This window comes from Coregonus clupeaformis, chromosome 13 (genome assembly GCF_020615455.1).
Source record: "Coregonus clupeaformis isolate EN_2021a chromosome 13, ASM2061545v1, whole genome shotgun sequence".
In the NCBI taxonomy this organism is placed as follows: Eukaryota; Metazoa; Chordata; class Actinopteri; order Salmoniformes; family Salmonidae; genus Coregonus; species Coregonus clupeaformis.
In genome coordinates, this window is record NC_059204.1 from 39,725,995 (window position 1) to 39,753,618 (window position 27,624).

The window sequence follows — 27,624 nt, forward strand, 5'->3', positions numbered from 1 at the left end:
TAGTCAGAACATGTAAATAATGGACCCGAGCTCTATGGAGACTTTGCAGCATGCACAAAGAGATCAAATTTAATAGATTAACCAGATTCCCCTGAACAGGTGAGATAATGTCTGCCCAATGTGTTATGCTGCTTGATAATTTTACAAATTAATTAGTTTTGTTTGAACTTACATTCGGTCTTTGACATCCCATGATGTTCTCTGATTTATTGTATGCATTACCAGGGGTTTTTCGGGCTATTCACTTACTAGTCTTATGCAAGAGTGCTCTCAGTCCTGTTTTCATTTCAGCACCTCCGCTCATGGACAGCGACACTGTCAGATAGAGTGCCCCAACGTCCTTCACGTGTGCTTTTATCGGGCATAATATTTATGTTAACCAACACAGAACAATAATGAATATTTTAGTCATTTATCATTTATTTTTATTTTTAACGTTTGATTTATTTGTACCTTTAACTTATTTTGGATCAGAAGTAGTTCTGACCGAGGATGACAACATATGTAGTAGCCTAATGTGCATCTCTCTTAGTCTTGTCTTACATTACCGTGTCTTTGAACATGCAGACCATAGGCTACAGTTCAAATACTTCATGGTTTGCCGTCATTTTGTAGCCTACAGTATGGTGTGGATATTTTGGAATTGTGATTTCTGATAAGAAGCTGTGTGGATTGCCAGAGACATGTTTCTGTACACATGTAATAACTCCACTATGCTCTTAGTGCCGCTGTTGACCGATACAACAGTAGGCCTACAAGAGGGTAATGTTGGCCCTGCCTATATTGTGGATGATATTAGAGTCGCAGTGACATGTTTGGTGTGGGAGAGTGAGAACATTGTCTCAGACGGATGTCATTGGAATAACATACCTATTTTGATTTGCTCCTTTGCCTACATATAGGCCTACGCCTTGTCGGATTTTAACAATCGATAGTTGTGCAACATTAAGAAAACATGTTTTATGTTTGTTTTCGTGGCACAAGGAGATCCGCAATTCGGAAATGGCAACTGTATCTTCTCCTTCTCTCAGTCTGTTTTTCACTGTATGTGGACGGCCAGGTCCGCTATTCTATTCCAGAGGAGATGACTACTGGTTCATTCGTGGGGAATATCGTTCAGGACCTAGGGCTGGAAGTTAAAAGACTGAAATCAGGTCGAGCGCGTATTTTTACAGAGGATAGCCGTGAGTATATCGGTCTCAATGCGGACAAAGGGACTCTGGTGGTGAAAGAGAGGATTGATAGAGAGGAGCTGTGCGCCCAAGTGACTCCATGTTCGTTACATTTCCAGATAATTCTTGAAAATCCCGTTGAACTTCACCGTATTGACGTAGAGATATTAGATATAAACGACAATTCTCCAGTATTTCCAAATAAAGAAATTAGATTACAGATTAGTGAGGTGTCTCTGTCTGGTGCCCGCTTTTCACTAGAGAATGCTATGGATCCTGACGTCGAAATGAATTCCATTCAAACATATTCCCTTCTTCCGAGTGATCATTTCACTCTGAAGCAACATTCGCACTCTGATGGCAGTAAATATTTAGAAATGGTACTTAAAACGATGCTGGACAGGGAAACGAATGAGCAGCATACCTTAGTGTTAACTGCTGTGGATGGAGGTACTCCTCAGAAATCGGGCACGGTCAAAATATATATAGAAGTATTGGATATAAATGATAATGCACCCGTATTTAGCTCTGGACTTTATAAATCCTCTTTATCCGAAGATTCGCCTAAAGGGACTGTGATTTTGAGAGTCAGTGCTACCGATTCAGATAAAGGGACAAATGGAGAGGTTGTATATTCTTTTTCCCATTCCACTGGTGGCGGGTCAGATCTTTTTACTATTGATCCTCTTACCGGGGAAATCAAAGTAAACGGTAAATTAGATTTCGAGACTAACAAACAACATAAAATAAGTGTGCAAGCAATGGATCGGGGTTCTCTTACAGATACTTGTAAAGTACAGATAGACGTTTTGGACGTCAATGACAACGAACCTCTTATTACATTAATAACATTTTCAAACCCAATTCCTGAGGATGCGTCACCAGAGACCGTTATAGCAATGCTGAACATTAAAGATTTAGACTCCGGTAGAAATGGACAAATAAAATGTTCCATACACTCGGATTTACCTTTTCGTATTAAGTCATCCTCTTCCAACATCTACAGTTTGGTCACAGATCAGATGTTGGACCGTGAAATGGTTTCCGAGTACAATATTACAATAACAGCAACGGATGAGGGGTTTCCTCCGCGTTCTACTAACAAGACTCTGACATTGAGAATATCGGATGTGAATGATAATGCTCCAGTATTTGAGAGGCACTCATACACTGCTTATGTGAGGGAGAACAACTCTCCAGGTGTATCCATATTTTCACTAACAGCCAGTGATAAGGACACCGGCAACAACGCACGTATTTCATATTTTATAGATGATTCACATAAAGATGGACTTTCAGTAACCCCATTTATATCTGTGAATTCAGAAAGCGGCGTGATCCACGCAGTGCGTGCTTTTGATTATGAACAAATCAAAGAATTTAAGATCTGCATTAAAGTGCAAGATGGAGGTTCACCGCCTCTGAGCACCAATGTGACTTTAACTGTTTTCGTACAAGACCAGAACGACAACTCGCCTCAGGTTCTCTACCCAGTACAAACTGGTGGCTCTCTGGTGGCTGAAATGGTGCCCCGTTCAGCAGATGTGGGCTATCTTGTCACTAAAGTGGTGGCTGTTGATGTGGACTCCGGACAGAATGCTTGGCTCTCATATAAACTGCAGAAAGCGACAGACAGGGCGCTGTTTGAAGTGGGCTTACAGAATGGAGAAATAAGAACCATACGCCAGGTCATTGATAAAGATGCTGTGAAACAAATTCTCACTGTTATAGTGGAGGACAACGGACAGCCCTCTCGATCAGCTACAGTCAATGTGAACGTGGCAGTGGCGGACAGCTTCCCTGAAGTCCTTTCAGAACTCACTGACTTCAAGCAAGACAAAGAATACAACAATAACTTGACATTTTATTTAATTTTGGCACTTGCTGTGGTTTCACTACTTTTTATTTTTTCTATTATTGCTATAATTTCTGTCAAAATCTACCGGTGGAAACAGAATAAGTTATTCTATAAATCTGCAACAAACCTCCCCGTTATCCCATATTACCCTCCCGTTTACCCAGACGGAACCATGGGAACCCTACAGCGTGTGTACAACTATGAGGTGTGTGGAACCACTGACTCTAGGATGAGTGATGTGAAGTTTGCGAGGCCTTATAGCCAGAACACACTGGGGGATGTGAGTCGCATGGGGACAATGCAGAGAGAGAAGAGGGAGCAGGAGGATGGTGATGGAGAGGTGAGAGGAAATATTGCAATCAATCTTAACTCCTTTTTTATAGGCTATCTGGGATGTTGATGCATAGCTCTCTCTCTCTCTCTCTCTCTCTCTCTCTCTCTCTCTCTCTCTCTCTCTCTCTCTCTCTCTCTCTCTCTCTCTGCGTTCATTTGTGCGCATGCGTTGTCATTACGCATGTGACTGTGTGTATTCCAATGCATTTTAGTGTAATTTCTCTGCTTAAGCTATACTCCTGTATCACATTCTTATCCAGTATGTTATGATAATATGGAGGTGAATTTTGCAATACGAAATGTTTAACTGCTTTATGTCAACCATTTGTTCGGTGTTATGAACGGGCGGCAGGTAGCTTAGTGGGTAAGAGCGTTGTGCCAGTAACCGAAAGGTCGCTGGTTCTAATCCCCGAGCCGACTAGGTGTAAAATCTGTCGATGTGCCCTTAAGCAAGGCACTTAACCCAAATCGCTCTGGATAAGAGCGTCTGCTAAATGACTAAAATGTAAATGAAGTTTGACACATTTTCTTTAGTAATGCAGTACTTTCTTTGAACCCTGAGTGCCGCTGTTGATCGCGTGTAATATTTTGCACCATCACGCTGTGGTTCCTACTAAAATAATGCGCTTAGCAACGCTCAGAGAGCACATTAAACTGGAGACCCAGTTGACAGAATAAGGGACCTATTCTGGATAGTACATTAGGTCTACAAAAACACTTCGTTCTGTAAACGGACGCCACATTGACTGGATTCTTGACAGATACGTTCTAGGATTTATATTCTGCCTTAATATTGTGTTTTGGCATTGGCTTTTTGTCGGGAAATGGCAATGAGAAGGAACTACAGGCTCTTGGAGTGGCTATTGTGCATATTCATGGTTTGCGCCTTCTCAGCTTACGCTGTGTCTGGACAGGTCCGCTACTCCATACCGGAGGAGATGATGGTGGGCTCCTTTGTTGGGAATATAGCGAAAGACCTAGGGCTGGAGCCTCAACGGCTTGTAGCCGGGAGAGCTCGGGTTTTTTCCGCGGGCGACATTGAGTACGTGAGGCTGGACGGAGAGAAAGGACAATTGTTAGTGAAAGAGAGAATGGACCGGGAACAGCTATGTTTGGAGATCTCAGCCTGTAGCTTCAGTTTCGATGTGATTCTAGAGAACCCAATGGAGATATTTCGGGTTACAGTGGAAATACAAGATATCAACGACAATAGCCCCGTTTTTCCGAAAAAGAAAATTGAATTGGAAATTAGCGAGTCAGTCCTACCTGGTGCGCTTTTCTCTATAGAAAGCGCAATAGACCAGGACGTAGGGGAAAATACACTCCAGAAATACATATTAAACCCCTCGGATCATTTTAATCTTAAGATTCAAGGTCGTCTAGATGTAAGTGAACATATAGAGATGGTACTTCAAAAACCCTTGGACAGAGAAAAGACAAAGCATCACTTTTTGACTTTAACTGCTGTCGATGGCGGAGACCCTCCGAGGTCTGGAACAGTTCAAATCCACATTGTGGTTCTCGATGCCAACGACAATGCCCCGATATTTAGCCAAGCTACATATAAAGCATACGTTCTAGAAAATGCTGCGAAGGGCACATTGGTTACAACAGTGAGTGCGACAGACGCAGACGAGGGATCTAGCGCTAATATAGAATTTTATTTTGAGCATGCTACCGCTAGTATCCGAGAGCTATTCACAATTGACCCGATATCAGGTGAGGTTAATGTAGTGGGATATATTGATTATGAAAGAAACAAACAATTTAGGATAAAGGTAAAAGCTAAAGATAATGGTGGCTTAACAAACTCATGTGGGATCGTTGTTGATGTTATTGATATGAACGATAACACTCCGAAAATAACCGTCATGTCCTTTTCTAGTGCCCTACCCGAGGACTCAGTCCCTGGCACTATTATAGCCATGATTAACATCCAGGATCTTGATTCAGGCGACAATGCTAAGGTTTCATGTTCCATTGATCGCAACCTTCCTTTCAAAATTGAATCATCTTTAGCAAATTACTACAATCTGGTGACTGACTCGGTATTGGATAGAGAACAGACATCAGAATATAATGTAACAATCACAGCAGTAGATGGAGGCAACCCGCCCCTCTCAAGTAAAAAGACGCTCAGTTTAAAGCTTTCAGATGTGAACGACCATGAGCCCCAGTTCCAACAAGAACGCTATGATGCCTATGTGTTTGAAAACAATGCCCCTTCTCTGTCTTTCTTTTCTATAAGCGCTACAGATGCAGACTGGGGATCAAATGCTCGGGTATCATATTTCCTTGAGGATGGTAGTTTAAACGGAGCTCCACTCTCCTCATATGTGACAATAAATTCAGACAGTGGGGTGCTTTACGCAGTGAAACCCTTTGATTATGAGCAAATGAAATCTTTCAAAATCCATGTCAAAGCACAAGATGGAGGCTCACCCCCATTGAGTGGTAATGTGACTATTAACATATTCATAAAAGATGAGAATGACAATGCGCCACAGGTTCTGTACCCAGTACAAACTAGTGGCTCTCTGGTGGCTGAAATGGTGCCCCGTTCAGCAGATGTGGGCTATCTTGTCACTAAAGTGGTGGCTGTTGATGTGGACTCCGGACAGAATGCTTGGCTCTCATATAAACTGCAGAAAGCGACAGACAGGGCGCTGTTTGAAGTGGGCCTACAGAATGGAGAAATAAGAACCATACGCCAGGTCATTGATAAAGATGCTGTGAAACAAAGGCTCACTGTTGTAGTAGAGGACAACGGACAGCCCTCTCGATCAGCTACAGTCAATGTGAACGTGGCAGTGGCGGACAACTTCCCTGAAGTCCTTTCAGAATTCACTGACTTAACAGTGGACAGGCAATATAATGACAACCTGACTTTTTATCTAGTGTTGGCCTTGGCTGTGGTATCGGTTCTGTTCATATTCTCCATCATTGCCCTTATCACAGTTAAAATCTACAGATGGAGACAGAATCGATTATTCTATAAATCTGCAGCAAACCTCCCCGTTATTCCATATTACCCTCCCGTCTACCCAGACGGAACCATGGGAACCCTACAGCGTGTGTACAACTATGAGGTGTGTGGAACCACTGACTCTAGGATGAGTGATGTGAAGTTTGCGAGGCCTTGTAGTCAGAACACACTGGGGGATGTGAGTCGCATGGGGACAATGCAGAGAGAGAAGAGGGAGCAGGAGGATGGTGATGTGTCTGAAGAGGTGAGACACCCATTCTGTCTTCTACTTTGATACAGCTGTGTACATCTGACTGACTGAGGGATGTTTCTGCACTACAATCATCCTATTCTTTGGCCTCTGTGTGATCAAGTCAACCTTTACAATTGAGTCATGTCAGTAGCATGGTCTAAAAACTGAACTGGTGGCTGGACTGCAGGCAAGCATACTTAGACCCCATTCTATTCTGTGTAACAGTCTGTGGTCTGAGTCTATCCATATGAAGGGGTGGACATATTGAATCTTTGTAGGCCTATTTTACCTTTGTTATGGGTAAGGGGTTTCCCACTACATGTTGTTGAAAGCACTACATGTGGTTGCTGTCTAGTCATGTCTGTGAGTGTTATTCATCTCTCTGTGTGTCTCAGCCAGCCTATCAGTAACTCTAAAAAGCATTATGGAGGCCAGATGGCTCATAAGGTAGCCTTTGATGTCATGGTTCTGCGTTAACCTGTTTTACGTGATTCATGAAACGCACTGCAACACTGTGGCTATGTTCATCAGGGGATTACTATTTTCTATATATCATTTACCCAGCAGGTGTGCAGATAAAGGAGCAGGTTATGAAACCACTGTATCAGTTTCATTAGGTCTCGTCTGACTAACAGACTGATCGACTGACCTGACTGGCTGACTGACTGGTGGACTGACTGACTGGTTGACTGACTGACTGGTTGACTGACCTGACTGGTGGACTGACTGACTGACTGACTGGTTTACTGACCTGACTGGCTGACTGACTGGTTGACTGACCTGACTGGCTGGCTGACTGACTTGACTGGTTGACTGACCTGACTGGCTGACTGAATTATTTACCTGACTGGCTGGCTGACTGACTGACTGGTTGACTGACCTGACTGACCTGACTTGACTGACTGACTCATTGCTAATACTATCAAGTTATTGTTCTGAGGAGCCCTCTTGTTCTTCTCTGTCCTATGGATCTTCCCTCTCTCTGTCTGTATTTCTATCTCTCACTCTCCTCCCCCCTCTTTCTCTCCTCTCTCCTCTCCCTCTCTGTAAAACACCATGGCGCTTGGGCAAACTGACCCACTTCCCCCCTCACACGCTGCTCTAATATTCTGTGCTGCTGTGGTGCAGTAATGGGCTTATGTGTCTCTCCCATCAGACTCTGGCCTTTATTCCACTGCAGTGTTATACTCATGCCTGTATGGAACACTGTCACTGCTCTGTATTCAGAATGAGTTGGTCTGTATAACTCTGTCTCTGAGTCTGTCTGTCTGTCTGTCTGTCTGTCTGTCTGTAACCGATGGTCTTGCTCAGTACTTGTCATTCTCAGTAGTAATGTCAATGGCTCACAGGTTGTAAGGGTTTAGACTGGATCATGTTAGTGAGAGGAGGATGTGATGTAACGTGGCATGCTGTTAGCAGTGACAGTGATTTCAAACCTGCCTAGAAACAGCCAGCAACACGTCACATCTTTGCCTTCATTTTAACCACTAGGCCTAAAGCATGGTTATCGGGGTATATTTGCGAGCCATAGGAAAACAGAAAATACAAAATACTTGTTTTAATGGTTGTGTTCATCTGAGTGTTTGTGGGTTTGTGAGTATAGTTAAATTCAGGCGATCTAGAGTGTTATGCCCTCTTCTCTCCAGCATCCCAGGGAGATTCACCTCAAGCTCATGCACATTGTCATAGCAACACTCTCTCCATACAGAAAGTGCTGCAGATTCCTGACATAAGAAATGTTGCGTGGTTGTTGACTTGTAAATAATAATAATGTTCACAGTCTTGTGCTATTTCTGGCTAGAACAACTACTGTATTAAAAGCTTACTTGTCTTATGTCCTCTCAGCATGCTTGTAGGTGTGCATGGTGTGCATACATCTGTGTCTGTCTGTATAATAGAGAGAGTGATTAGCAGAGACAAAATCGTTTTATTCTCCTACTCACGTATGTGTAAAAGGCTAGTATAGCCCTGTAGTTACACAACACGTCATGAAGGCAGGAAGTTGGCTAGACTGATTTGATCCAGAAGCACTGAATACGTTTTCCCTGAGTCTCACTGCACTGGCATGACAACTGCATACAATACAATACTGACCCAGTTTGAGCTGCCACCTCTCTTTTCCTGTTACGTTTGAGAGTTATGGGACAGCTTAGTTGTATTCCATTCTGTTACCTCTATAACTACTCATCAACCACTTTGTCTTAGCCCCATTACACGTTTGCACTTAATCAGTCTCATTAATAATTACAATTTACAATTGAGTCATTTAGCAGACACGCTTAACCAGAGCGACTTAAAGTAGTGAGTGCATACATAATGTACTTACACAAACTTAGGCCTGCACCTGTATTATATAGCCATAGTGTAGTTTATACCCATATAACCAATATTGTGTTTCTCTCTTTGTCTCTTCCCTTCACATAATCACAAGCACTCACTTGTCCATGTCAGACGTGGGTGTTCTCAGTGTGTCCTTATGTGTCTGTTTACCAGCCAGTGACTGAGTGGCATATTGGTGGCATTGAACACACAGTGTGGAGGCAGAGGGAGGGGGCAAGGTGTTGTTGTTCATCATGCAGCAGTATGAAGGCTGTGGGATGCAGGTTTCACTTCAGCACTAGCTTCTGTTCCTCTTCAGTCCAATCAAGGTTTTGTCTTCAGATGACATGAACTGTACAGTTCATGCTCACATAAACCCACACAGGGTCACAGGATCTATTCATTTCTAAAGCCTCTCTCTTTCTCCCTCTCTCTCTTGCCCTTCTCTCTCCCCTCTCTCTCTCTCTCTCTCTGTCTGTCTGTCTGTCTGTCTGTCTGTGTGTCTGTGTCTGTGTCTGTGTCTCTGTCTCTGTCTCTGTCTCTGTCTCTGTCTGCTCTCTCTCTCTCTCTCTCTCTCTCTCTCTCTCTCTCTCTCTCTCTCTCTCTCTCTCTCTCTCTCTCTCTCTCTCTCTCATTCACTCACCCACTCAATCTGTTTCTCTCTTTCCTCTTTCTTCATCTCTCTCCCTGTAACAAAAAGCTTCTCACTATGTCACGTCAGTATCTATTTATACTCTCCATAGCCCTCTAGCTTGGTTCAACACCACAGCTTAATACAGTGAGGCTATAGACTAAATGTTTTTTATAGAACACTTCCCACAGTAAAACCCTGTCTTTACAGAGACTGTTTTTGACAAGTAGCCCTCTGGCTTTACTCTCCTAGCTTTGGCTTTTCCCTATCTGTAATAACAGAGAATTGGAATGCCATGAAAGCGTGCTCTGCTCATCTTGAACTCTGCTCTGCTCAATGCACACAGAACATCAATGCTTAATTTGCGCAATGCATACCTTTCCCTTTCTAGCATTAATTCAAATGCATTATTTTCAGACAGCTTGCATTTTCCCACCCCACCCTTCCCCTTCCCCACCGACACAGAAACAATCACACATTAATTTTCAGGACTGGAGGTGGGATGTGTTGCCATAACAACTGGCTGAGTCACACTGAAGACTGCACCATTCCCTCAGAAGTTGCATGGGGAGACAGCTTAAAGTATGGGTGTTTGATCGAAAGGCAGTGTATTACAGTGCAGTGACAGAGGAAAGGGACCCCTGCTGTGGACCATGTTTAAGTATTCACTGAGCCGCAGTGGGGCTGGGCAGGGCAGGGCCAGCAGGAATGGGAAACGTGTCTGTATTATTTTGTCCGAATCTCTCTATCTCTTTGTCTGGGGAGATGATGGGTGTAATGCGGGTTTGCTACTGTCAGTGAAGATGGTATTGTTGCTTGTGTTTGTGAAGATTGTGATAATTAAGATAAAAACAATGATAAAAGTCATGCTCTTATTTGTTTACAAGTGAAATAAAGTAATATTAACACTCTTGCAGATCTAACCATGTCTTAACTATTGTAAAGACCAGCAACAGTAAAACAATAAGAAAAACATGCAAAGGATTTGGTGACATAGCGCCTATGTTTTGTGTTTGGTAATAGCGAACATGTTTTTTTGGTGATGGTAAACATGCTTGTGTTCCCCTGGTGGTCAGGCACCAACCTCATGATTATAGGGCACATAGTTTTCCCTGACGTAGGGACCTGACCAGGAAAACCTCAGGGCCCTACTCATGAAGCATAAGGAGAACATTAAGAAAACACTGGTGTAATACTATGGTTGGTGCACACATTGAACCCACACTACACATGCACAGAATGATATACAACACAGTGGTCATGCTAAGTGACTGTGTTGAGTATGTGTCAGATGGGTTTATATCTGAACACTTCTTCTGTTTTGGTAAGTATGTCTCTGAGTACAGTCATTGTCCTAATCTAATGAATATGTCTTTCTTTTCTCTCTTTTCCATGTTGTCACTGCATCTGCTCCCTCTGTGTTTCTCCAAACAAGGTAAGATCAACGTATCTCCCTTTCTACCTACCAATTTATCCTACCAATCTATAATCTATCTGTCAATCTATCTCAAACCGCATCAAATCTATCTCTTCCTCTCTCTCACACACACAAGCACTTATACACACACACATGCACACACACACACACACTCACACATACACACACAAACACTTGTGTATGCACTTAGACCAATGTAACCTTTAAGAGGATCATGTTCAACACACAAGTAGGAGAGGTAAAGTGGCAGATCAGCGTTGTGCATCATATGTCACAGCCAGTTATACAGATTTTAGACACTGTATTATTTATGATTCCAATGCTTGCCATTTAAATATCTCAGTGCTAACAAAGGGGAAAATAACATTCCCATGAGCTGTGTTTGAGATAAATCAAAATATATCTATAATGAATATGTTGGTAGGCCTACTTGTACCAATCACATCTCTTCCTTTGGGTGAAGTGCACACATTTAGAATTATTGCAATCATTATTTTCATGTACCTTGGAAAAGGGTTTTACATCTTGTTGCCTTATTCAGCTATTGAGGCCCAACTCATGAATGATAAAGGAGTGCCTGGTCACATAGCAGAATGAAATGCATACCTTTATACACAGTTCCTCGAACAAAGCAGTTTGGGAGCATTTCAATTAGCATTCTACCTGTTGAATCTGGTGTTTATCTGAGGATATGTATGTTCAGCTAGCTCCTGTTTTCCTTTCTAGTGAAGGGAAACAGGCACGCATTGTTTATGCCGCTCTCGTGCTGCCTATTGTCTGCCGCATTCACCAGAGTGAGCTGTCCGCCTGTGTGGCGCTGTCCACCCGCGTGGTGCTGAAATACTCCTCTGTCTGTGCAGGGCGCGTGGTCTCCTCTGCTTTCAGGGATTGGATAATCTTTTGCTGCACAATGTGGGTCATACTGTGCCACTGATCATCGTGATGAAATGCGACTGTATTAATATTTTGTCGACCTGGCCCACATTATATAACAATGTGATACCATTATAAGCGTAATTCATGATTAAACCTTTCTTTTTATCTAACGCTGTAATAGGTCGTTATCAATAAAATGTCACATTATGGTGCAGAGCGTTCAATTTGGCTGGTGGGGGGCACGGAGACCTCCATCTCCACTAAAACCATTGACAACTACATGCCGTTTGCAAGGGATTGTTAAATAAATGTTATAACTATTTGGTTTTAATATCATCACCTCTTGAAGAGCATAGTCAGAACTACACATTTCCAATTATTCTCTATCATCGAAGTTATACAGCAAGTAACTGAATGCTTTTCATGATCAGTCAAAATCAATCGATTAGGTATTTTCAGACACTTGGAAAGACCTTGAAAAGTCCTCGTCCTAGTAAAGTTGTCAGTTGGACTACTGTCATCACCACTATAGATGGCAAGCAAATATAGCCATCTAGTTTATTTTTACATTTTACATTTTAGTCATTTAGCAGACGCTCTTATCCAGAACGACTGACAGTTAGTGAGTGCATACATTTTTTTTTTTTTTTTTTTTGCTAGCTAGCCAATTTGTCCTTCATTCAATTTAGCCTATCATGTCTGTCAGCAGCAATCGTGATTAAACACTCTTAAAAACAATGTTGAAAATAAGATAATGTTAGCTAACTTCGCTAGTCAGGCCTACGTTGGTTTGAGAAAAAACTACATTAGGTCTACTTATCACTATGTTTAGGCAACTGTGCACAGTTTCTATCCGTAGCTTGCAAAATAAACATGATCAGCTAACAGTATATAGGTAAATGCGCCCTTCTGCTGCTTGACAGGCAGAGCCGTCAAAGGATTGGAAATTAACCTAAACCACTCATACTTGTCAGGTATAGTTTACTTTTATTTTATATCACTAAAATATCCAATTAATGGTGGCCAATATTGAGAGATATTGTGAGGCTAACCTCACGTAACTGAAATTACATGATCAATTTATTTTTACTGATCATGAAAAGCATGCAGTTACTTTCTGTATAACTCTGATGATAGAGCTAAATGTGCGCAATTGTTTTGCATGGAATAATCGGAAAATTATAGTTTGACTGCTCTTTAAGAGCTGATTATATTACAACCAAATAGTTAACATTTATTTAACAATCCCTTGAAAACGGCACACAGGTGGCAATGGTTTTAGCGGAGCTGGGGATCTTCTTGCCCCCCAGCAGGCAAATCGAACGTGCTGCACCTTATTGTGTGACGTTTTATTGATAACGACCTATTAGAGCACCCTCAGTTGCTAGGGAGATTTAGATAATCTATGCCCCAGGGTTGTAGCCTACTGTCGATAAAAGTGTGGACGAATTGCTATTTTGGTGGTCAGACATACAAGCCTAAAGGCTTCCTCTATCATCTCCATAGCAAATTAGTAGCATAATGAAATATGTAGGCTACTCTGTAAATACATGCCACTAAATCGTGTGTGCGTGCGTGTGTGCGTGCCTGTGAGCTTGTATGTGTGCGTCAAACCTCTATCCCTTTTTGCTCCCGCCTCTCATGATACTTTCACTCCCAGCCCGTTACCCCCCTTCTGCTCGTGCTGAGCATGCTACTGTGATTAGACGAGTGTGTGGGGGAGGGGATGAGAGAGACGGGCTCTCTGCTCCTTATGACAGGCTATGAGAACACCACTAGGCTGTGCTTCCCTCTCATTGCCACAAGGCGGCAGAAAGAGTACAGTAAACGGAGGGCTTGAAATGATACAGTGCTGTTATGATTATTGGATACAAATAATAATAATAATAATAATAATAATAATAATAATAATAATAATAATAGGTTATAGGCTAATATTAGAATTTTTTTTTGGTGGGGGGTATTTATTATTTTATTTAGTGAATTACCACATCTATTAAGTACAGTAGCACCTTTAATACTTTAAAATCAATGTAACATTGTATACCTGTAAATGAATACTGCTTATCTGTTTCTGTATTTTAAGCATTCTACTCATAGTGAAGGCATAGACTGTACCTGTAAGATACACTATGTGTGTGACTGGTTATATCAAGAGGGTTCTCTGCACCAATACTGTGCTGAGCCATACAAAGGGATGTACTCCCTCCCCTCAGCCTCAGCATCACATCCCACAGCCAACAATGCTCAGATATGGGAGCTACGCTTGCACTGAATGGAAACAAAGTAAGGTCTGTTTGCATTTTTGGGAAATTTGTATTCAAGACACTATGGCGAATAACTCTAATTTTCATATTGTGTGATGGTGAGGCTTTACTGTGAACAGTGGCGGCAGGTAGCGTAGTGGGTAAGTGCATTGTGCCAGTAACCGAAAGGTTGCTGGTTCTAATCCTCGAGCCGACTAGGTGAAAAATCTGTCGATGTGCCCTTAAGCAAGGCACTTAACCCTAATTGCTCATGTAAGTCGCTCTGGATAAGAGCGTCTGCTAAATGACTAAAATGTAAAAAATTTAAATGTAAAAGGAGGTTCGATGGAACAAAGGACAATGAGGATTCGAGGCCATTTGAGGTGGCAAGTGTTGTGGATTTATCAATTTGTTCTCTTGTGGAACAGAATAGAGGCACATATTCCATACACTATACCTGAGGAGTTAAAGGAAGGCTCTGTTGTTGGAAATATAGCCAAGGACCTGGGTTTGGGAATATCTGAGATTTATGACCGTAAACTCAGGATAGCTTCTGATGCTGGTAAGCAGTATTTCAGTTTAGATTTAGGAAAGGGTGAACTGGTTGTCAATGAAAGGATAGACAGAGAACATTTATGTGGAGAGAATGTCCCTTGTCTGTTACCACTGGAGGTTATAGTTGAAAATCCCTTACAGCTGCACCGCATTAAAATTGAAATACAGGATATAAATGATAATTCTCCAGGTTTTCTTACAAATAAACACATTTTGAAAATAGCTGAGCTGATTAATCCAGGTGCCAAATTCCCATTGGACAGTGCATATGATCCTGAAGTAGCCGCAAACTCATTACGGTCCTATAGTATCAGTGATAATGACCATTTCCTGTTGAATATGAAGACCCAGGGAGGCAAAGAAAATCCCGAACTTGTGCTGAAGACTTCACTGGACACAGAGAAGCAGGCCGTTCACAAGCTCGTGCTCACTGCTGTAGACGGAGGGAATCCTGCTCGATCTGGCACCTCTGAAATAACCGTCATAGTTCTTGATGTTAATGATAATGAGCCCCAGTTTGAGATACCTTTAATTAAATATATGTAGCTGAGAATAGACCCTTTGGCAATCAGATTGTAAATGTAAAAGCTACAGATTCTGACAAAGGACTAAATGGAGAAATTGAGTATTTCTTTGCAGACCAGACCCCAGATAGAATAATGAAATTACTTGATGTTGACTAAAATACAGGCGATATTACTGTCATAGGACAGCTTGATTATGAACAGATGAATTTGCATACGTTTGATATTGTGGCAAAAGATAAAGGCAGTCCACAGATGGAGGGGCACTGTACTGTAAAGATCAGGATTGCGGATGTTAATGATAATGCCCCTCAAATTATTATAACCTCAACGACCAGTCCAATACCGGAGAATTCAGCCCCCGGGATGGTTATTGCATTGATTAGCGCTAAAGACTTAGACGTTTGTGAGAATGGCAAAGTAAAGTTAAACATGTCCCCAGGTTCCCCGTTCACTCTGAAGCCCTCCGTTTCCAACCATTACGCACTGGTGACCAATGGCCCATTAGACCGAGAGGCGTCCTCGAAGTATGATGTTGTCATAAATGCAGTTGATTCAGCGTCCCCACCTTTATCTACAATGATAACCGTAACCGTGAAAATCCTAGATGTCAATGACAACCCTCCAGTGTTTTCCCAGACATCATATACTGTTTATTTAAAAGAAAATGGCACCCCGGGATCTTTACTGAACACAGTGTCCGCCTCTGATACAGACATGTGTGAGAATGCGAAGATCTCCTATTATATATTAGACTCTAAAGTACAAGACATGTCTGTCTCCTCCTATATTTACATAAACTCAGATAACGGCAGCATCTACAGCAGGGTTCTTCAATTCCGGTCCTGGAGGGCCGAAACACTTCAGTTTTTTATTTCTACCTGGTAGTTAACTGCACTCACCTGGTGTCCCAGGTCTGAATTAGCCCCTGATTAGAAGGAGAGGATGAAAAACAGAGGTGTTTCGGCCCTCCAGGATCGGAATTGAAGAACCCTGATCTACAGCATGCACTCGTTTGACTATGAGAAACTGAAGGTGTTTCAGATCCAGGTGCTGGCAAAGACCACGGCTCTCAGTTTCTGAACAGCAACGCCACGGTTCATATTTTTACCCTGGACCAGAATGACAATGCTCCCGCTGTTATTTACCCCTCCGCTGTCATGGGTTCTGTCTCCCATCAGAAGATGCCCCGGTCCGCTAAAGCAGGCCACCTCGCTACCAAGATATCAGCAGTGGATGCAGACTCGGGCCATAACGCCTGGATTTCCTATAGGCTGGCGGAGGCCACAGACTCGTCTCTGTTCAGTGTGAATCTTTACACAGGGGAGGTGAACGCGCTGTTTCAGAGCAGGATGACTCATCTCAGAGGCTGCTTATAGAGATAAAGGACAATGGGGAACCGGCCCAGTCCACCACAGTCACAGTCAGCATACTGTTAGAGGACGGGCTCCACGAACCCATCTCGGGCCTCCGCCAGAAAACAACGTAGCCCATCAAGAGAAACAGTAAAATCACCTTTTATTTGATCATCTCCCTGGCCTCAGTGTCCATGTTGTCTTTGTTGACTTTTCTCATTTTAGTGGTGAAGTGCGTTAGAAACAGTAGGAGCAGCTCCAGTTGCTGTATCAGACGGGCTGACTCTGACGGATACAAGAATCCCAACAGAAACCTGCAGCTCCAGCTCAATACTGACGGCCCTATTAAGTATGTGGAGGTCCTGGGAGGGGACATGTTGTCTCAGAGCCAGTCCTTCAGGTTGTGTCTCTCTCCGGTGTCAGAGTTCAGTGATTTCACCCTCTTTAAGCCCAGCAGCACCATTGACTTTAAGGACATGATAAATGTGCTTGATGCATCTTTACTGGACAGTGGGTGGACGTTTGAGAGCCAGCAGGTGAGAGCAGCTACTTTATAATCTGTGTTTTTATTGTCACTGGATTATATCGTTGTCCATTAATGACTGTATGTCCTGGCACTGGGTTTTACCACTTCTATTCATTCGATTCTATATTGTTTGGGTGTTTTGCATTCACTCCTTATCTCAGCGTTTTAAAGAGTATCGTTTCACTTGGTCTAAGCGCTAGGGGCTACAGGCGCTCTCCACAAACGAGGTGCTGAAATACTGTAGCTCTGGAATAGCTAGAGCGTCATGGAACACTTGGTCCTGTTGTTTTGTTATTAGTCTAACATTTAGTTGTGGCAGTCCTTTTGCACCTTACCGAGAGAAAAAAATGCATGAATTCATGAAATGGCGTTCTTCAACACTTTGGCAAAACCTTTATATATTCATGTTTATTTATTTTACATGAAGGTAAACTATGAATGCCAATGCTGTAACAGACCCCCATTTTGAGGAGTAAATGGACACATCGCTACATCACTTCCGCTCATAGCTGCGCAGTTTTTATTTTTACTGCCAGTGCTGAGCTGCTCTCAATGATAATCGATTGGAGCTTTGTGAACCAATCATGTGCTGAACTGTACAAAGAGATCTAGTACCTCCCCCAGCCTCAGCACCATAAACCTAGCCTCGTCGAGAGCCAGGCTTTTTTTGGAGGTATGACTACGCAAGACTACCATAACCCTTACAATGCACAGAGCTGAGAGAGACAGAGCTGCGCTCATTTTGAGAGATAGGACGGACATTTAAAACTGTGTTCAATTCTATACGAATAATAGGTTTTGCTTAGTGGGATTATCTTGCAATGTATTACAAACCAAGACCTTTACGAATTCCAAGGGATCATCATTCATGGAAATGAGGATTCTAATGAAGATAAAGGTCTTTCTATGGCGGGGGCTTCTGCTTTCCTCCCTTCTTGGGAAGACAATAGAAGCGCAGACGCGCTACACCATCCCCGAGGAGCTGAATGTGGGATCCGTTGTTGGGAATATAGCTAAGGATCTGGGTTTGCAAGTGTCTGAGATTTCCGATCGTAAACTGAGGATAGCCTCCGAGGGCGGTAAGCAGTATTTCAGTGTGGATTTGGGAAGAGGTGACCTTATTGTTAGTGAGAGAATAGACAGAGAGAATCTGTGTGGACGAAGTCCCAATTGTTTGTTACCTTTGGAGGCTTTAATTGAAAACCCACTACAGCTGTTTCGTGTTGAAATCGAAGTACAGGATATAAATGACAATTCCCCAGTATTCCAAAACAATCAAAATGTTCTAAATATTGCGGAGTCTAGTATTCCAGGTGTAAGATTTCGTTTGGAATCAGCACAAGACCCCGACGTTGGCTCCAATACCTTACGCTCATATACACTAAGTAAAAATGAACATTTTGTGTTAGACATAAAAACAAAGAAGGATGGGTCAAAAGTCCCAGAATTAGTTTTAGAAAAAGTATTGGACAGAGAAAGGCAATCCATACAGAGCCTGCTTCTGACGGCCGTAGATGGTGGAAATCCTGCTAGATCAGGTACAGCAGAAATTACTATTCGAGTTCTAGACAATAACGACAATGCACCCGTGTTTGAAGAAAGTACATATGACATTCAAGTGGTTGAAAACACATCACCAGGAACAGTCGTTGTCACTGTTAAAGCAGTCGATCTTGATCAAGGGTCCAACAGTGAGATCGTTTACTCACTTGGACCACACACATCAGAGTCACTACAGGACCTTTTAACTATAGATCCGCAAACCGGTGAAATAAAGGTTAAAGGAGATATAGATTATGAAAAGGGAAATTCGTTTAAATTTGATGTTCTCGCAACAGACAAAGGCACCCCACCAATGCAGGGCGTATGTAGTATTAATGTAGAAGTTATGGATTTAAACGACAATTCCCCAGCTATCATTTTAAAGTCTCAGCCTAGCCCGGTGAGTGAAGACGCGCCTATTGGAACAGTTGTTGCTTTGATAAGCGCTAAGGACATAGACTCTGGAGATAATGGTAAAGTCAATCTGAATATAGCGCCAGGCTTACCTTTTTCATTAAATCCATCAATTTCTAATAACTACGCTTTGGTTAGTGATTCCAGTTTGGATCGGGAGAAAAAAACAGAGTACACTGTCGAAATTACAGCTTCTGACCTCGGGAAACCGTCTCTTACCTCCAGAAAAACAATCACGGTTCGTATTTTAGATGTCAATGACAACTCGCCAGTGTTTTCCCAGACCTCCTATACTGTGTACGTTAAAGAAAACGGCATCCCGGGATCTTTACTGAGCACAGTGTCCGCCTCTGATACAGACATGGGTGAGAATGCGAAGATCTCCTTTTCTATATTAGACTCTAAAGTTCAAGACGTGTCTGTCTCCTCCTATATTTACATAAACTCAGATAACGGCAGCATCTACAGCATGCACTCGTTTGACTATGAGAAACTGAAGGTGTTTCAGATCCAGGTCCAGGCAAAGGACCACGGCTCTCCGTCTCTGAGCAGCAACACCACGGTTCATGTTTTTATCTTGGACCAGAACGACAATGCACCCGCTGTTATTTACCCCTCCGATGTCATGGGCTCGCATCAGAAGATTCCCCGGTCCGCTAAAGCAGGCCACCTCACCACTAAGATATCGGCAGTGGACGCAGACTCCGGCCATAACGCCTGGATTTCCTATAGGCTGGTGGAGGACACACACTCGTCTCTGTTCAGTGTGAATCTTTACACAGGGGAGGTGAGAACTAAACGCGCTGTTTCAGAGCAGGATGACTCCTCTCAGAGGCTGCTTATAGAGATAAAGGACAATGGGAAACCGGCCCAATCCTCCACAGTCACAGTCAACATATTGTTAGAGGACGGGCTCCACGAGCCCATCTTGGACTTCCGCCAGAAAACAGCAGAGCCCATCAAGAGAAACAGTAAAATCACCTTTTATTTGATCATCTCTCTGGCCTCAGTGTCCGTGTTGTCTTTGTTGACTTTTCTCATCTTAGTGGTGAAGTGCGTTGGAAACAGTAGGAGCAGCTCGAGTTGCTGTATCAGACGGGCTGACTCTGACGGTTACAAGAATCCCAACAGAAACCTGCAGCTCCAGCTCAATACTGACGGCCCCATTAAGTATGTGGAGGTCCTGGGAGGGGACATGTTGTCTCAAAGCCAGTCCTTCAGGTCGTGTCTCTCTCCGGTGTCAGAGTTCAGTGATTTCACCCTCGTTAAGCCCAGCAGCACCACTGACTTTAAGGACATGATAAACGTGCTTGACGCATCTTTACCGGACAGCGCGTGGACCTTCGAGAGCCAGCAGGTGAGAGGATTTAATTAGGTTTGTTTTTATTATTACCGGATTATATCGTTGTTCATTTATGACTGTCTCCTGGCGCTGGGTTTTACCACTTTTATTCATTTCGATTCTATATAATTTGGGTGTTTTGCATTCACTCTTTATAACAGCGTTTTAAGCTAGAGATACTGTAACTGTTTTATTTTGCATTGGATGCGTCTCAATCTAGCCTCCCGAGTGGCGCAGTGGTCTAAGGCACTGCATCGCAGTGCTAGCTCTGCCTCTAGAGATCCTGGTTCGAATCCAGGCTCTGTCGTAGCCGGCTGCGACCGGGAGACCCATGGGGCAGCGCACAATTGGTCCAGTGGAGGGAATAGGCGGCAGGGATGTGGGTTCGATTCCCATGGGGGACCAGTATAAAACAATTATAATGTATGCACTAACTGTAAGTCGCTCTGGATAAGAGTGTCTGCTAAAATGCATCCACCGTTGTGCATATGCGGTAGCTAGAGCGCTGTTAGTCAGACCATGAGGCATCCCGAAAATCAGTATTTTCACAGAATCAGCTGTAGCGTTCGAAAGGTTTGGCCTACAAACTATTCTGACCCATGTATGTAAAGATGAGACGAACACCTACATGTCAGTTGTTTTGCTCTAGGGTTAGGGTTAGGCCTCACAAGACTCTTCTGAAGGTCCCCCAGTACCATTTGAACAGAAGTACATATCGAGATTGTTTAGTGCCAAAAATAAGGGGTTAAATACATGTTTCCTGATCTTTCTTATATCTCTCAGATATAGGACAGACACTTCAGAACAAACTTCCTTTTGAATTTTTTGGGGGGACTATCTGTTGTTCCATGTAGTGATTCTGTAATTCAATGTGTTTGTATTGGGCTAATAGCAGTAAGGCCATACATATTACAATGTTCATCAAATACACATATATATATATTTTAGATATACTTCAAGGGGTCTTAAAATTCCAAATCAAATAGCTAAATGATACTTGGTATGACCTTCTGAAAACAATTCCATATAGTTTAGTAAAACCCCCCTGCCGCGGTTTAGACAGGGCTTGTAGAGGGTTAAACTGACAGATACAGTGGGGAAAAAAAGTATTTAGTCAGCCACCAATTGTGCAAGTTCTCCCACTTAAAAAGATGAGAGAGGCCTGTAATTTTCATCATGTACACGTCAACTATGACAGACAAAATGAGAAAAAAAAATCCAGAAAATCACATTGTAGGATTTTTAATGAATTTATTTGCAAATTATGGTGGAAAATAAGTATTTGGTCAATAACAAAAGTTTCTCAATACTTTCTTATATACCCTTTGTTGGCAATGACACAGGTCAAACGTTTTATGTAAGTCTTCACAAGGTTTTCACACACTGTTGCTGGTATTTTGGGCCATTCCTCCATGCAGATCTCCTCTAGAGCAGTGATGTCGCTGGGCAACACAGACTTTCAACTCCCTCCAAAGATTTTCTATGGGGTTGAGATCTGGAGACTGGCTAGGCCACTCCAGGACCTTTAAATGCTTCTTACGAAGCCACTCCTTCGTTGCCCGGGCGGTTTGTTTGGGATCATTGTCATGCTGAAAGACCCAGCTACGTTTCATCTTCAATGCCCTTGCTGATGGAATGAGGTTTTCACTCAAAATCTCACGATACATGGCCCCATTCATTCTTTCCTTTACACGGATCAGTCGTCCTGGTCCCTTTGCAGAAAAACAGCCCCAAAGCATGATGTTTCCACCCCCATGCTTCACAGTAGGTATGGTGTTCTTTGGATTCAACTCAGCATTCTTTGTCCTCCAAACACGACGAGTTGAGTTTTTACCAAAAAGTTATATTTTGGTTTCATCTGACCATATGACATTCTCCCAATCCTCTTCTGGATCATCCATATGCACTCTAGCAAACTTCAGACGGGGCTGGACATGTACTGGCTTAAGCAGGGGGACACGTCTGGCACTGCAGGATTTGAGTCCCTGGCGGCATAGTGTGTTACTGATGGTAGGCTTTGTTACTTTGGTCCCAGCTCTCTGCAGGTCATTCACTAGGTCCCCCCGTGTGGTTCTGGGATTTTGCTCACCGTTCTTGTGATCATTTTGACCCCACGGGGTGAGATCTTGCGTGGAGCCCCAGATCGAGGAAGATTATCAGTGGTCTTGTATGTCTTCCATTTCCTAATAATTGCTGCCACAGTTGATTTCTTCAAACCAAGCTGCTTACCTATTGCAGATTCAGTCTTCCCAGCCTGGTGCAGGTCTACAATTTTGTTTCTGGTGTCCTTTGACAGCTCTTTGGTCTTGGCCATAGTGGAGTTTGGAGTGTGACTGTTTGAGGTTGTGGACAGGTGTCTTTTATACTGATAACAAGTTCAAACAGGTGCCATTAATACAGGTAACGAGTGGAGGACAGAGGAGCCTCTTCAAGAAGAAGTTACAGGTCTGTGAGAGCCAGACATCTTGCTTGTTTGTAGGTGACCAAATACTTATTTTCCACCATAATTTGCAAATAAATTCATAAAAAATCCTACAATGTGATTTTCTGGGGAAAAAAAATCTCATTTTGTCTGTCATAGTTGACGTGTACCTATGATAAAAATTACAGGCCTCTCTCACCTTTTTAAGTGGGAGAACATGTACAATTGGTGGCTGACTAAATACTTTTTTTCCCCACTGTATTTATGGGGATTTTTTTATTATACTAATTAGATTTTGGGCCGCAGAAATCAACTCTAGGTTAAAGAATATTGTTTAACTTGGTCTAAGCACTCAGGGCTGCAGGCGCTGTCCACAAACGAGGTGCTGGAATAGCTCTGGAATAGTTAGCAGGTCATGGAACACTTGCTCCTGTTGTTTTGTCCGTGTTCTTCGTTTAAAATTGTGTTGTGGTAGTCCGTTTGCATCTGTCTGAAAAACAATGCATGCCTTGATACAGTGCATTCGGAAAGTATTCAGACCCCTTAACTTTTTACACATTTTGTTACGTTACAGCCATATTCTAAAATGGATTAAATAAATAAAAATCCTGTTCAATCAACACACAATACCCCATAATGACAAAGTGAAAACAGGTTTTTAGAAACGTTTGCACATTTATTAAAAATAAAAAACAGAAATACATTATTTACATAAGTATTCAGACCCCTTGCTATGAGACTCGAAATTGAGCTCAGATGCATGCTGTTTCCATTGATCATCGTTGAGATGTTTCTACAACTTAATTGGAGTCCCCCTGTAGTAAATTAAATTAATTGGACATGATTTGGAAAGGCACACACCTGTCTATATAAGGTCCCACAGTTGACAGTGCATGTCAGAGCAAAAACCAAGCCCTGAGGTCGAAGGAATTGTCCGTAGAGCTCCGAGACAGGATTGTGTCGAGGCACAGCTCTGGAGAAGGGTACCAAAACATTTCTGCAGCATTGAAGGCTCCCCAAGAACACAGTGGCCTCCATCATTATTAAATAGAATAAGTTTTGATCCACCAATACTCTTTCTAGAGCTGGCTTCCCGGCCAAACTGAGTAATTAGGGGGAAAGGGCCTTGGTCAGGGAGGTGACCAAGAACCCGATGGTCAGTCTGACAGGGCTCCAGAGATCCTCTGTGGCGATGGGAGAACCTTTTCAGAAGGAGAACCATCTCTGCAGCACTCCACCAATCAGGCCTTTATGGTAGAGTGGCCAGATGGGTGCCACTTCAGTTTTCTAATCTATTATTAGTATTCCAGTGACTACATTAGAACAAATCTTGCATACTTTAAATGTATATGTTTCCATAACTATGCATGTTGATAATAGCTTCATGTGTTTTTGTGGTTCTTTTGATAAACATCTTGCGTTTTTGAGGCTATACACTGCATAGCCCGACTGAACTTTTTGGTTTGGCGCTGTCCAATGTTCTGAAATCTACGCTACTGTTCTGACTCGTTGAATGTGGTTGTTTTGTTTGCTGTCTGCGATGCTTGAATAGGGGAGAGCTCTGAGTGATTCAGTTCTTCACTATAGCAACATTGTACTTTTTTAAAACCTCAACTAGTAGAACATCTTGGTTGTTTTGTACCGTGCTTTGTTGTTCTGTTCCCTTACTTGCTCTTACATTTTTAGTTAAATATGAATTGCTTCTCTTTTTTACGACTTTGATAGGGGGGAAAAACTGCATTATTGCATCAACAGGATATGTCACAAAAGATAGAGGACCCATTGTTCCGTTTAAATGTTTTGTTCATGAAACAGTAGCTATATGTCTAACAGAAATTATATTATTTCATTCTACTTCCATTTCAATGTCCGGTGTATTTTGATTTTCATCATTTTATAATTAGTCTTACGAAAAACTGTTTTTGTTTCTGATTGTAGAGCGTAGTAGGCCTACACGGTTGTTTTCCTCTACCGTAGCCTGGGTCTGTACTGCTGCTTAAAGGCAGCACTGCTCATAGTCTTAATCTATTGGAGCGCTGAGCGCCAATAGCATGCAGCATTGTACAAAGAGATCTACTCCCTCCCCCAGCCATAGCACAGTAGCCCATACAATGCACAGAGATGGGAGAGACGGAGCTACACTCATCGATACAGTGAAAGGAATATTTTTGCAACATTTTGTACATGAAAGATAACGGAATATTCATGATCTAATTGCTTATGATTGCGATGTTTTGCAATCCAAGAACTTCGTTTGCGCCAAATATACATCTTCTTTGGAAATGGGGATTTTAGGGATGAAGATTCTGCATAAACGGGCTTTCTGGCTGTTCTTTCTGCTATGGAATACAATACAGGCTCAGATCCGCTACACTATTCCAGAGGAATTGAAAGAAGGATCTGTTGTTGGGAATATAGCAGAGGATCTTGGTTTGGAAGCGTCTGAGATTTTTGTGCGTAAACTAAGGATAGCCTCCGAGGCTGGTAAGCAGTATTTCAGTGTGGATTTGAGGAGAGGCGAGTTGGTTGTCAACGAGAGGATAGACAGAGAGAGTCTGTGTGGACAAAGCGCCAGTTGTCTATTACCACTGCAGGTTGTTATTGAGGAGCCGCTCCAGCTTTACCGCGTTGAGGTGGAAGTCCAGGATATTAATGATAATGGACCAACCTTTTTGTCTACTGAACGGGTTCTTAATATTGCAGAATCCACGACAACCGGAGCTCGGTTTCTACTTACCGGTGCAAAGGACCCTGACGTGGGATCCAATTCCCTCAGTTCATACAAATTAAATAAAAATGACATTTTTTCATTAAACGTTAAGACCAATAGAGATGGAACGAAAATACCTGAGTTGATTTTACAAAAAGCACTAGACAGAGAGAAACAGGCCGTTCATCATCTTGTGCTGACAGCAATAGATGGCGGCAACCCGGCCCGATCAGGTACTACGGAGGTCACAGTACAAGTTTTAGATATCAACGACAACGCTCCAATCTTTGAGAAATCGCTTTATGAATCTTCTTTACAAGAAAATTCACCCAAAAGTACAGTGGTCATAATCGTCAAAGCCAGTGATACTGACGATGGTGCTAATGGAGCGATGCAATACTCTTTCGCTGAGCAAACGCCAGACTTCATACATGAAATATTTTCGATTGCCTCTGAGTCTGGACAGATCACTGTGACTGGTAGTCTGGATTATGAAGAGAGTCACATTTATGAATTTAATGTTCGCGCTACAGACAAAGGAATTCCCGCTATGGAGGGCCACTGCTCTATTCGGGTAGAGATTTTAGACGTGAATGACAATGCACCTGAAATAGTCCTTACCTCGTCACCTAACCCAGTGAAAGAAGATGCTTCTTTAGGAACAGTTGTTGCTTTGATAGGCGCAAAAGATCTTGATTCAGTGGAAAATGGGAAGGTCAGTTTGAGTTTAATAGGCGAATATCCATTTAAACTGAAACCGTCGTTTGCAGACAATTATGCTATACTAACAGACTCTAAACTCGACCGGGAGCTATTTTCTGAATATAAACTGAAAATTGTCGCCTCTGATTCGGGTTCTCCTCCCCTCACTTCAAAAAAAGAGGTAATTGTAAGAGTTTTGGATGTTAATGACAACCCTCCAGTTTTCTCCCAGCCCTCTTACACTGTTTATGTCAGAGAGAACAATGCTGCTGGATCAATAATGTGTTCAGTGTCCGCTTCAGATCCAGACATAGGAGAAAATGCCAAGATATCTTATTCTATATTAGACTCTAAAGTGCAAGACGTGTCTGTCTCCTCCTATATTTACATAAACTCAGATAACGGCAGCATCTACAGCATGCACTCGTTTGACTATGAGAAACTGAAGGTGTTTCAGATCCAGGTCCAGGCAAAGGACCACGGCTCTCCGTCTCTGAGCAGCAACGCCACAGTTCATGTTTTTATTCTGGACCAGAACGACAATGCTCCCGCTGTTATTTACCCCTCCGCTGTCATGGGCTCTGTCTCCCATCAGAAGATGCCCCGGTCCGCTAAAGCAGGCCACCTCGCTACCAAGATATCGGCAGTGGACGCAGACTCGGGCCATAACGCCTGGATTTCCTATAGGCTAGCGGAGGCCACAGACTCGTCTCTGTTCAGTGTGAATCTTTACACAGGGGAGGTGAGGACTAAACGCGCTGTTTCAGAGCAGGATGACTCATCTCAGAGGCTGCTTATAGAGATAAAGGACAATGGGGAACCGGCCCAGTCCACCACAGTCACAGTCAACATACTGTTAGAGGACGGGCTCCACGAACCCATCTTGGATTTCCGCCAGAAAACAGCAGAGCCCATCAAGAGAAACAGTAAAATCACCTTTTATTTGATCATCTCCCTGGCCTCAGTGTCCATGTTGTCTTTGTTGACTTTTCTTATCATAGTGGTGAAGTGCGTTAGAAACAGTAGGAATAGCTCGAGTTGCTGTATCAGACGGGCTGACTCTGACGGATACAAGAATCCCAACAGAAACCTGCAGCTCCAGCTCAATACTGACGGCCCTATTAAGTATGTGGAGGTCCTGGGAGGGGACATGTTGTCTCAAAGCCAGTCCTTCAGGTCGTGTCTCTCTCCGGTGTCAGAGTTCAGTGATTTCACCCTCGTTAAGCCCAGCAGCACCATTGACTTTAAGGACATGATAAACGTGCTTGATGCATCTTTACCGGACAGCGCGTGGACCTTCGAGAGCCAGCAGGTGAGAGGATTTAATTATGTTTGTTTTTATTATCACCGTATTATATCGTTGTTCATTTATGACTGTATCTCCTGGCACTGGGTTTTGCCACTTCTATTCATTTCGATTCTATATAATTTGGGAGTTTTG

General features: G+C 42.8%; 2 protein-coding genes across 29 annotated transcripts in view; both read left to right on the forward strand.

The window, feature by feature from the left end:
- The window catches only part of LOC121579882 (protocadherin gamma-C5-like), a 189,514-nt gene that overhangs the window by 113,182 nt on the left and 48,708 nt on the right, over window positions 1-27,624 (forward strand). For 2 of the 28 annotated variants that reach the window (XM_045224376.1, XM_045224391.1), the window contains exon 1: window positions 24,868-27,495. The exons of 22 other annotated variants lie outside the window; for them this stretch is intronic. In XM_045224376.1, coding sequence (XP_045080311.1) covers window positions 25,054-27,495 — 2,442 coding nt within the window. In that variant the 5' untranslated portion in view covers window positions 24,868-25,053. Of the gene's footprint in view, window positions 1-4,026; window positions 6,594-17,740; window positions 20,365-24,867; window positions 27,496-27,624 lie in introns of those variants that run through there. 4 more of the 28 variants (XM_045224384.1, XM_045224402.1, XM_041894834.2 and 1 more) reach the window with 4 other exon arrangements.
- LOC121580019 (protocadherin gamma-A11-like) lies at window positions 800-3,593 on the forward strand. The gene is made up of 2 exons (XM_045224590.1): window positions 800-3,370; window positions 3,576-3,593. The coding sequence occupies exons 1-2, from the start codon at window positions 956-958 to the stop codon at window positions 3,591-3,593; spliced, it is 2,433 nt and encodes an 810-aa protein (XP_045080525.1). The 5' UTR covers window positions 800-955.